The sequence below is a fragment of the Eucalyptus grandis genome, chromosome 1 (genome assembly GCF_016545825.1).
Source record: "Eucalyptus grandis isolate ANBG69807.140 chromosome 1, ASM1654582v1, whole genome shotgun sequence".
NCBI lineage: Eukaryota > Viridiplantae > Streptophyta > Magnoliopsida > Myrtales > Myrtaceae > Eucalyptus > Eucalyptus grandis.
The window spans coordinates 31,773,327-31,785,934 of NC_052612.1; the positions used below are offsets into that span (position 1 = coordinate 31,773,327).

Consider the following 12,608-nt stretch of genomic DNA (forward strand, 5'->3'; position numbering starts at 1 on the left):
TCTTATATATATATTAAATGATTTGCATGTGGTTGAGGCGAGGATTGGTGGGTCAGGTTGATTATCGCGTGATTCATTTCCCCGTGAGGCTTAATTGGTTTCTTTTATAGAGTGGGAGATGATATACGTGACCAAACCATTATCAAAGATTATCCTTCGCGTTCCAATTATTCGGATGGTAATCAGGTTAGGTTTTCGCAAACAAGTTTTATTCCCGTGCAATCGACGAAGATTGCGAAACTCTTAATCTTGACCAGTCTGCTTCTTTGCGGGTCCCCGGTAGGGAATGCTTCAAAAACCTACTTGTAAAAGAAGCTATTGACTTGGGTGCCTACTTTGAAAAGTTCGGACATTACTTATGAAAACATCTCTTAATCGATTGTCCATTCTCGAAACGCAATGTGCCGTGATTTCAGGGAAATCGCAATCATCCCCCTTTGCGTTCATTTATTTATCATTTTTAAGGCGACATCATCGATTTGATGATTTGATCCGACCTATGTTGCAATAGAATCATCCAACTCAAACAGAATTATGCCACTCACTGTCACTAAGAAGGCTCCCTAGTCCTTCTCTTTCCAAACCCCTCGGACCACCCCGGGCCGGCCAAGGATACAAGGAGAGGAATTATTCGAGATGCGCGAAAGCAAAAGCGGGTCACTCACCCCGATCGCTAAAATCCGAAAAGAAAATGTGATTAAACTAATTACTCAGAGAATCCAAAAGCAGATATGCTTAAAAGACGGTAAGTTTGGGGTCGCGACGCAATCGTTTTCATTGGCTTTGGCTCCCCCATAGCTGTCGTTGCTTCGGTTTGACCAACACCAAGGCGTCCTAGTCAACAGCAGTCATTTTCGTATGGTGAGATCCGCCAACACGTTGCACGATACGCGACAAATTGAATTCGTGGGGTCATCGCACGATCCATCAATCGATCGGAGGATTAGTCGCAAATGACAAAGTTCTCGGGGGGGTGGTTGTTGCGTAATACGTCTGTTAATCCGAGAGGATGTCCATGGTTGCGACAAAGACCCGTCTCTTGATAGATATTCAGGAAGTCAAGAAACACATTAGGTTTTAGCTTTTCGACTTTGTCGCGTGATTAAAGTGGCAAAGTTTAGGAAGCCAAATGGGTCGTGCTTTCCTAGGAATCGCAGTTCATTTTTCTTCCTTGGAAAAATTGTTCAATAGTTCTTTGATAGATATTCTATCAATAGACAAATAGCTAAAGATGGGGAAAGTTACATTTGGGTTTAGCTCTTGGGCGTTATAAAGGGTTGATTCAACTATTCTGTCGCATGTGGGTAACAAATAGTAAGAACGTTTGGAATTATTGAAAAGCAAAATAGTAACTCGAGGAATAGATTAGATTTTAGCTTTTGGGCTTTGTCACACGATCAAAACTCCAGAGTTTAGGAAGCGAAATGGGTTGTGCTTTTTAGGGATTGCGGTTCATTTTTCTTCGGTAAAAAAATATTCTATCAATAGACAAATAGCTAAAGATGGCCAAAGTTACATTTGGCCTTCGCTCTTGGCCATGGCCACAATAGAGGGTCAATTCAACTATTCTCATTTTACTCTAGTAAGAAGAAAACAGCATGTATTATTGCATGTGGGTAACAAATAGTGATAACGTTTGGAATTATTGAAAAGCAAAATAATTGAAGGTGAACTAGGAAATCTAAAAGCGAGATTCGGCTTATATGTACAGATTATTGGATTAAGATTTTGTCCATACAAAATTACTTTATTTTCTCGAATCCAAATATGGAAGGAAAAATTCCAAATGAAATATTTGCAGATGCTATGAAACAATCAATTAACCTCATAAAAAAATGGTATCAAAGATAATTTTTTGTATAAATTTTTTTGTGTCAAAATCTCAATACATTGAAAAAAGGTAAGCAATATTTCAACTTATACGGAACTTGATATTTCTTCTTTGACAAGGAACATTTGTATTTAAAATTTGGGAAATTGTCCAAAAAGTAATAAAACTATTACAATGACTAATTCAGTCTTAATTTTTTTTAATTGTGTGAATTAAGTCTTAAACTTTTGGACTATTTGCTAAAATAGTCATTTTAACTAATTTTGATCGGAAATTAATAACGTAGATGTCAACCAGGCGTGGGTCACAAGGCCTTTGCTAATCACTAGCTAATGGCTGGCGAGGTTGTCGGCCCTTAACAATATAAAAAGAAAGGAAAGAAAAAGAATAAAAGAAAAATAAAATAATTGCTAAAATTTTCAATGTTACATCACTGGACAGCCGGCCGGCGTCCATTAGCGAATATCCAACCACAGATACGCTTAAAAGACGATACATTTGGGGTCGCCACGCAATCGTTTCATTAGCTTTGGCTCCAGGAGTTGTCATCGCTTCGGTTTGACCTATACCAGGGCGTCCTAGTCAACGGTTATTTTTGTATAGTTGCGCAATACGCGACAAATTGAATTCGTCGAGTCATCGCATGATCCATCACTTCGATCGGAGGATTAGTCGCAGATGACAATGTTAATGTATCCGTTAATCCGACGTAATGCCCAAGGCTGCGAAGAAGACCCGACTCCCGATAGACATCCCCCAAAGTCAGAGGAAATATATTAGAATTTAGCTTTTTGGACCATGCCGCGCTGTCGAAATGCGGAAGTTCAGGAAACGAAATGGGAAGTACTTCTTGGGGATCGCAATTCATTTTTCTTCCTCAAAAAACTCCCACTTAGTTAAATGACAATTAGGGATATGTATACTAAAAGTGTCAAAAGTTGTGTACAACGCGCACTTTAATATTAAAAGATTTTTTCAAATTACTTAAGTACAACTTTTTAAAGAAAAATGATCACTTAAGTAAGTGTTGATTTCGATATGAGTCGCTGGAAATCCGACATGGCCATATATTATTAATCAGCATATAACCCAACCCCTAAACAACATTATCTAAAAATTGTAAATAATGATCGTTTGATGCTAAATTTTGTTTAAAGTGATCATTTCAGTGTCAGCCATTATTAAAAAATAATCACTTCAATGCTAAACACGTCACATTAGAATGCCATGCGAATTGGATTTTTTAAGTAATATGCCAAGTCATTTAAAAATTTTAATTATAAAAGTCACGTATTATTTTTTTATCTGAATTTCTCGTTATTGACACTTAAGTGATTGTTTTTTTTCTCCGATTTAATACTTAAGTGATCCGGCAAATTTTTTTGGTATTTAAGCAAGCACTGTATATAACTTTTGACATTTATAATATTCTTTTGCCCAATAGACAAATAGCTAAAGATGGGCATGCCTTAGCTTTTGGGCATAATAAAGGGTCAATTAAACTATTCTCATTTCCTCTAACAAGAATAAAAGAGCATGTGTGCATGTGAGTAACATATTGTAAGAACGTTTGAAATTATTGAAAAGCACAATAGTAAGTCAAGAAATTGATTAGATTTTTGCTTTTGGGCTTTGTTGCATGATCGAAGCGCCAACGTTTTGGAAATAAAATGGGTCGTGCTTTCTAAGGATTGTAATTCATTTTTCTTCCTAAAAAAAAAATCTTTGATTATTTGTTCTTGATATATATTCTATCAATAGAAAACATATAGCTTGAGATGGGCAAAGTTACATTTGGCCTGAGCTCTTGGGTATAATAAAGGGGTCAATTAACTATTCTCATTTACTCTAAGAAGAAGACAAGAGCATGTGTTGCATGTGAATAACAAATAGTTAGAACGTTTGGAATTATTTAAAAGAAAAATAATTGAAGGGTAAATTAGGAAATCTACAAGCAAGATTTGGCTTAGATGTGTTGGATCATTGGCTTGGTTATAAGTGTATCCTCCCGAGGGTAGGGGAGTTAAGGGAGTTTCCTCCGCACATGAGCCTCTTTTGCCTGTCCGATAACCCTTGGGGCTATGAGAATGCATTTGTTATTTTAATGTGTCGGTACCCACACGTTCTGAACCTCTATTTGTACAATATATTATCAAGCTCTGTCTCAGGTCTATCCTTTAAGGCTGCATTTGGTAGCTAATAAAATTTAGGAGAGGATAAGATAAATTTTATCTTCTCTTTTATTTGATGCTTGTAAAGTTGAATATAGGAGGATATAGGTCGGATAATATTATCCTATGGAGGAGGTGAGATAAAGGTATATAGGATTTCTAATATTTATAATAGGAAAGTTAATTTCTCGAATAACCAACTTCTTAAATTGACAAAATTAAAATTATGTTTCAATGTATTAATATTTGAATTATAATATAAGAAATTCAAAATAACTAAAAATAACAATTTAGTGTTTTTAATTTAATCTTATTTTATTTATATATTTGAATTTAATTCTATCTTATAATATAAATTTAATAAATAAATAAATATTTATATTTATTACATGTTTTAGGTATTTTAGTATTTTAGATATATTAATACAATTTACTATTTAATAAAATTTTATTAGAGAATGAGAAGAAAGACATAAAAATAAATTAATTAAAAAAAAAGAGGAAAATAAAATGAAAAAGCAAATAAATATAAAGTATGCAAGAGTGTTGCGAAAGATTTTTACTGTCTTTGTTTGTAAATTTTTTGGTTTATTTATACTAATATGTTGTTTATATCAAATAATGTACATGATATGATATGAATATATTTGACTTTATTATTGCAATAATCAAACAGTGGATATGATATAGCAAAATCCCTGAATTTCATATTATATCATATCGGTTCTATCCTAGTTAGAAATCTAGACGACCAAACATAGCCTAAGTATTTTACGTTTAAGAGATGCCGAGGTCCGTACAAGACCTTAGACGTGATAGTTTGAGGACTTACGGAGGTCAAACTATTCTCATTTATTCTAATAAGAAGAAAAGAGCATGTGTTGTATGTGAGTAACAAATAGGGAGGACGTTTGGAATTATTGAAAAGCAAAATAATTGAAGGGTAAATTACAAAATCTAAAAGCGAGATTTGGCTTAAATGCATATGGATTATCTGGATTAAGATTTTGTCCATACGAAATTACTTTATCATCTCGTGTCCAAATATGGAAGGAGAAAATTCCAAAGGAAGTGCTTGTAGACGCTATGGAACAATCAATTAACCTCATCAACAAAATAAATAGTATCGAAGACGATGGAAAATACATGCAAAAAAGGTAAGTAATATTTCAATTTATATGGAAGCCGCTTGATGTTTCTCCTTCGCAAGGAACATCTGCATCTTGAAAACCGGAAAATTGTCCAAAAAGGTACTAAAACTATTGTAAGGCGGCCAATTCTGTCTTAAACTTTTGACGATAGACAAAGTAACTTTTTTCTGTTAGTTTTGGCTGGAAATCAATAACATGGACACCAATGATCCTACATGGCATGGTCGGTGTTACTATTAACAATTTTTGTAATTTTTTTAAATTTTACCTCAGAACGTTTTGTTGAAGGTAGGGGTAGCAGTGTTGTCTCCACTTCGCTAGGGAAGTTGGTAAATTTACCTCATAAAATGTGATTCACCTTTAAAGCAGTCATTTCCCTTGTAATCTGTAAATTGATGCTAAATCCTGATGATCGTAATTAAGCATAGTAGAATTCTCAAAGTTTAGTTGAAGTCCCTGCAAAGGACCCAAAAAAAAAAAAGTCTCTCGCCACTCCTGAGGAGTTGCCGATTCGACAACACAAGCAAAATAGCAGATCTCTTCTGTAGACACAGATGGATGAAAAGCTGATAAGAAGGCAGTAAGAAAGGGAGAATGGCCTTGCTGATTACTAGAGTGATTAACAAAGAATGGGTTTCCTTCTGTTGGTTGGTATCTATGGAAGGAAGATGTGATGCTTTTAAAGGGAAGCTGTGACATCCTTTTGAATTTGCTGACGGTTGCCCAGGAGAGGTAAAATGAACATAGGAAGAATATAGGGAGGGATATTGAGGTGTCGGTCACATGGCAAAGGATCGGGGCATCGGAAATTTCTAAGGGTATACCTGCCTATACCATACGGCCATTTTCTCGTTGACCTTTCAGGCTTGTCTCCAATGTCACATCTCACCATCGTATCGATGATTTTTTTCTCTCTGGTCGAATGTGTAGATTTGAGTTTCTCTCACTAAATTATGAGTTAAGAGTTGTTAGTTTGCCTCCTGCGTGCTTAAAATTCGACAGCCACACTTTCGAAGGGTAGCAGATTCTTTCCCGGAAAAAGAAACATGAGGATGACTGACTTGGGGTGACGACCAGAAAGAGAAGCCAAGAGACTGGGATGAACACATACAACAGAGGCCTTGACACAAGCAGATAGCCAGATGTGGCAGAAAACAGCTGATAATAGGGACTACACTCAGCCTGCTTAGCTGAGATTTTGTTGCCAGAAATGAGAACGAGGGAGCAAAGAAACTAATGAGATTGATGTTTCGATTGATTAGAAGAAGTGCTAGCAAACGTGCAAGTTAGGTTGGTTGCATCCATCGGAAGAAGATGATCGGTCTAGTTGATTGGGTCAATGACCCTCCGGCCTTCTTTGTGGGAAATTTTTATGTGCTCATGTAAGGAACAATCCCTGTTGCAGAAGAAGACCACCATGTAACATGTGTTGATGGAATCAACCATACGTTTACCAGCTATGCAAATACATAATTAGTGCAGGAAACACTGCCACATCAAAGTGGGTGAGTAATCAAAATAAATATATAAAAGTTCTCTGCATTCAGCAATTTGTCCATGTAGCTCAAAATATTTTTGCTCATTCTGTGTAAGAGAAGCCCTAGCATCTTGTTTCAGACTGTTATGTGTATAAATTTGCCTTCTCTGCTCAGCAACAAGACGAACTAGAACCTCGCAGATAGATTGTAGCCATACCATGGTTTTGGTGACCCAGTGGAATTTGATCATATCAAGCCAAAGCAGAGCCTCTCTCTGTAAGCACAATTAGATTAAACAACTGGATGCAGCACCAGTTGGGGGTAAAAAATTAAGTCCGTCCTGCACATCACAGAGTAACCATCTCAAGCTCGTCAAGGAATTCTGCACTTAAAATCTAATCTATTCAAGCCACGACAAAGGTTTTGGTAATTACCCATCGAGTCTACTAGGATGTGGACAGTCGACTGTAATGTGAAGTGGCAACTTGCATCACGAGGGTGAAGATTCCTCAGGGGAAACTGCACTTCCATTGCTAAGCACTTGATAATGAGCCACGTTTCCATCCTCAGTGGCATGTACAACTTCAGGTCCCTTCTCGCTGGACATCAATAACACCGTCAACTTTGCACGAAAACACTTCCAGAATGAAGCATGTCTATATAAAACTTAAGCACTCATGTGGGTTCATAGTTTAAAGGATCATACAAATTGATGCTATCGCAACTCATACATTAACCAGCAAAAGATACCACCAACTTTGCAACTTTAAGCATAACATTCCCTAACTGGTTTTTCCAAGTAGGATAGATTTATACTTCCCTCCTAATGTTCTTAAACATCTGTTAACAAATATAACGAAGTAACATGAGTAGGTCAAAAAATGAGATGATACTCTCATAATTTAATTACTCTAAGTAAATGGAATGGGATGCTTAAGATTAGAGAGTGAATTGCAGAATGACTTGTACAGACCCTGTAAGAATTTCTTAATTCAACAAGACAAAAGAAAGCACCCAGGATAAATTCAGCCAACCGATAATCAGTAACACAGGTCCTTTGATATTGCCTTTATTGTCTTTATCTTCGATTAATGCTAGAAGATACAAAGGTTGGATTACAAAACAATTTACAAAGTGATGTAGGAGAAACTTATTAATGCCAAATATGATCTACTTGTACGAAAACTCACAGAGTTTGTCACACTCTATAACAAATCTTCCAATCCCTTTCATATTTTGGTTGGTTTGTTTAGAGTGAAGTTCTATCAAAAAGTATTTTTTTGACTCTCGCCAAACAAAAAATATTTTCCAATAATAAAGAAAAATGTCAAAAAAATAGATGTCAATCTACATTTCAACATTTGTACGTTATGAAAATTTCAAGTGCTAGGATTTAAACAAAGTCAAGTGCGCGTGCCACAAGATTTAGATTAAGCAAAAAACAAAAGGTAAATATACATCCAGACACGCCCCTACTCTTTATCTTTTTTAGGTTTTCACTAGGTGGAGGCATCGTCTTTCTATTTGGGTTCATTCATTGTTTTGGGATTACAATTCAGTTACTTCATCTCACAGAATTTCTTTCCTGTGATGGATAGTTGCGCTTGGCCAATGGAAAATGGTTGATTGGCTGGGCTAAGCATGAGAATATGCATCATAAAGTTACATCTATGCAAGAAATACAGGCATATCGAGGACTGTAAACCGAATAAAATGGAGAAGAACATTTTGTGGATGAGTTGTGACATGTACTTGTTGGAGTAAATGACCAAGCCAACTACCACGATGGCGAAAGCAAGATAGTATAGCCAGTCAACCTGAAAGAAGAGGTGAATGCTATCATAGTGTCAAATATGAAAATAAAAGCTGCTGACAGTAACCAAATAATGTGAACGATTGTACCTGCTGCTGATAGATGAAGATGCGTACGACAACTGCCCACATATCAGATGTGAGTAGAGAGAGATTGAACATTGCAGCTCCACTCATCTGTAGGCAACTTATTCTCATTAGAGATACTGAGAGTTACTTCTTAGCAAACATTTAGTGAAGGATAACTTTATCTCATTTCTTTTGTCATGATATTAGAGATCTCACCATAAGATTGCACTAAAAAGGAAAAAATATTTCCAATAAAGATAAGATCCAGAGCAGTAAATAATTGCACCAACCACAATGTTTCATATGACTACCATGTACATCAGAGAAGGAGAAAACATGAACCTAACTTGACCAATCATAAGTCTAGGAAGATAATACTTTCTGTCTGGACGATTCATGATTTGGTCTAAAGGAGATGGTGTGAGTGCACATATATACTTAACTACACTGATAGATTTTGAGACTTCTAAGGAAAACAACAATAACTGGCACAAAAGAGCAAGAGTACCTTCAGGACCGTAGGAGCAACTGAGTAGAATGCAAAGGTTGACAGAGTATAACCAACAAAAGCTAGTACCTGAAACAGAACCAGAGGGCTTGGAAAATCAAAATAGAGGGCAAAGTACTGAAGTACTGGAGAATCTGAGGTATGCAGGTCAATGGAACACAATGTACAAAGAGCAAAAAATACTCACAGAACACTAAGTCTACTATCAGAGGGGGCACTATACATTATGGCATGTCCAGTGAAAAGACAGGAAGAATGTCAACTTGATATACCATGTGTAAGCATGTTTAATTTTCAACGTCACAACTTATCAGCAAAAAGAAAGAGAAAAAAATAAAGAAATTACCACTCTCTTGACATTTACACTACCTGTTTTCATGTATGTTTATACCATATGCCGTTTCAAGTAATGGCTATAATAACTCAATGATACCCTTGCCAGACAGCTACAGGCATATCGTTCATTTTTTTTTTTTCTTTTTATTTCCTTTTGGAAGGAGCCAAACATGCATATTTGTTAATATTGTCATTAAGGAGATTAACTCATTTGGTGGATTACCATAATAACAATATCTAAAAGGATAAATTGTAAAGGCAAAAGATGATTTTAGTAAGGAGGCTTTCCCACTATACAATGACTCAAAAGACATAATTGAACTTTAGACAGTTTGAACAAGAATAGTGATAAGAAGGTTTGGAGGTACTTCTTACTCACAAGTTCTGTAGACCACGTGATGGATTCAATGCTCTCCCTTTCAAATATGGATCTAATCAGAATTAAGGAATAAGATTAATGTCATCAGCCAACAGCATAAGCAACATTTCCCAGCCATATTCCCAACATGTGAATGAGATACAAATTACTGACTGCAGCAGAGTATAAGCAGGTCAAAGCTCAAGCTTTTGATGGCACACTTTTTGTAAATAAGCACCCACATTTCCAGCTTCTATTTTCTAGCACCAGCATGGAGGATACATCTCAACTACACTGACTAGTGTTCCATAAAGGCCAATCATGGACACTACTTCCACTAGATCCTTTTTCTTTACGCAGAATTCCTGCAGTACTAAAAAGGAAAAAGAGGAATTAATAAGTCTGTGAGAAACTTGAAAAGGTGGATCAGAGTCGTTGGAGTCTGAAATGGTGCTCATATAATGCCACCGAAAAATTAAAGTAGATTCCATTAGCATTCACTGACCTCCCCGACATTGCTTAAGGCATAGAAGACAGTCCCGGCAATAACAAGTATGTCTCCCAAAAGAGGTTTTGAACCACCTGAATAGAAAATTCTGATCATCAATTTGGATTGATGTTGTATTTTCCAAAGAAGATGACAATTGTCTGCTATAAACATGTCGATTTTGTATGATTCTAGAGAACCAAGTGATAGTTGAGACCAAAATTTGTATATGTTATTGACATGAACTAATCCAAGATAATTTGTGTCAGTAAACTGATGCAAGTGCATCTTGTATGCAAAAGTTGGAAAGACGTTCGGTCCAAAATAATAAATCTATCACCTCCTCCTGCCACTCCAGCGTCGGACAGAAGCACTAAGCCAAGGCCTAGAACACACAATGCGGCTCCAAACAACTGCAACAGCGAATACCGAGTTCCTATAAACACCCAGGTCAGGACTAGGACCCACGCTATTGTCCAGCAATCCAAAAGTGTCACACTAGTAATCGATGAGTACTGGTATGCCTCGTTAACTGCCATCAAGAAGTTTGGGGTGATCAGTAAAACGCAAAAAGATGCCATTGCTTAAGGGTAGAAGGTCAAGTTCCTGTACAGATCAACGAAGGGAGATTTTGTGTGATTTGTGTTACTTCACCGCTAATTAGACAATGGTTCTACCGTTCAATTGCTTAAAGAGAAATTGCTTTTCCCGGAGAGAGAGAGAGCTTTTCAACTCACCCAAATAATTTCCCTGAACGTCAATCATTCCCAAAAGTAGATACCAGTACCACGAAACCTGTCAAACAAAAGAATCCCCTAAAAAATGAAATTTCATATCAACAAATTGCAGGTTTGATTCAGCTTTTGAACTTGCCAACTGAGTGAAAAAGATGCCAATTTCTTAACAGAGCGCAGTAGCTCGGCTTGGCCAAAATCTCGTACATAAAAAAAGTGATTGACTCTCTGTACAGGGAGAAGAACAAAACAATGAATATACCAGAAGCCTGCGTCGCCTGTAAATCAAGATGCTTCCAAAAACCAGAGCCAGAGCTAAATAAGCAAAGAACATCTGAGTGAGAGGCGCATCCACACCTGCACAAATTTCGCCAAAAACCAAGACGACTTGACTCTTGAATCATCACAGTAACCCATTTCATCATTCACCATAATGGCAATCTCAAGGAACCACGTGATGGGAAAAAGAAATAAAAAAAAAACTATTCCTCTCTCTTCCAGTAGTTACCGAGATCAGCTATCAGAGAAGAAGAGAAGCTCATGAGTGCCATGACGAAAGAGACGAGCTGACCCAGGAAGAGGAGGTAGACCATTCGCCACGTCCCCTGGCTTCTCCACCAGCTGCTCACGGCATCGAAACAGTTCATTCTCGTTCGAAACTATGTCCGACCCAGAACAGAACAAGGCCACTTCTAACCGAAAGATGGGTCCTTTTTGAGTGTCTCCGTAGCGAGAGCAACATGAAATCTTTCAAATCCTGCCCTGTTGCATCTGCTGACATCTACCAACTGGGTGCATCTACCGTTCTTTGGCTTTTGGTTTGGGTGCTTTGAAGAGCGAGTGAGCGGCAGAGCAAGTGATGTTGGGCGACTCTTCGGTTGGTCCACAACGAGATCTCAGTTCCGTACAAGGTTCAAGTTCTGTCGTTCTCGGGGAAACTTACCAAATTTCCGAACCTTTATATTTGTATGAATTCAATCCCAAATGTTTAAATTTGACCTATTTAACAATATGGTTAATACCATGAAAAACCTCAAATTGGTATACGTGTAACAAATTAATCCAAAATTCCAAACTGGTACATTTATGACAAATTTATCCCGATTTTAAAAAATTATAAAGCGATATATTTATGACAAATTTATCTCAAATTAATTTATTCGACCGCCAAAAATCTCAAACTTGTACATCATGTTAAATTGGATTAATACCACAAAAAAATTACAAAAACTGTAAACTGTGACAAACGGAGAGTAAAATTTCAAATTGGTATACCAGTCAATTGTCACATATAATTTAACTTAATAATTGACAGCAAACTTTAACGGAAATTAACAGAGAATAAATTTATCACAAGTGTATCGGTTTTTGGTAAATTTGTCAAAGGTGTACTAGTTTAGGGTTTTTGGTGATCAAAAAATTAGTTTAGAGTAAATTTATCATATGTGGATTTTTCAGAGTATTAACCCTTAACACTAAACATTTTAAATGTTTTGTAAACTTTGTCCATTTGATAAATTTTAACTAGAAATCCTAATGTTGATGTCAACCATCTTGTGTGATACAATTGGCGCTGACGCGGATAATTTTTTTTGAATTTTTTGAATTTTTTATTTGTTTTTTATTTTTCTTTTCATTTTCTTCTCTTTTTTTTTTTTTAACTATAGTCGGCC

At 36.4% G+C, this 12,608-nt stretch overlaps 1 protein-coding gene across 2 annotated transcripts; it reads right to left on the reverse strand.

Annotated features, from left to right (window-relative positions):
• Positions 1 to 6,582: 6,582 nt before the first annotated feature.
• Positions 6,583 to 11,754, reverse strand: LOC104438214 (solute carrier family 35 member F2). 2 transcript variants are annotated; one of them, XM_039302619.1, is made up of 12 exons: positions 11,444 to 11,754; positions 11,198 to 11,292; positions 10,939 to 10,996; positions 10,542 to 10,733; positions 10,220 to 10,296; positions 9,997 to 10,079; positions 9,736 to 9,787; positions 9,021 to 9,089; positions 8,534 to 8,620; positions 8,384 to 8,448; positions 7,066 to 7,230; positions 6,583 to 6,966 (listed from the first exon to the last, which is right to left on the reverse strand). In XM_039302619.1, exons 1-11 carry the CDS (start codon positions 11,580 to 11,582, stop codon positions 7,122 to 7,124), a joined length of 1,026 nt encoding a protein of 341 aa, XP_039158553.1. In that variant the 5' UTR covers positions 11,583 to 11,754; the 3' UTR covers positions 6,583 to 6,966; positions 7,066 to 7,121. The 2 variants fall into 2 exon arrangements, with proteins under 2 accessions (XP_039158553.1, XP_010049626.2); XM_010051324.3 differs by having other exon boundaries at positions 6,583 to 6,971; positions 11,444 to 11,751.
• Positions 11,755 to 12,608: the final 854 nt, after the last annotated feature.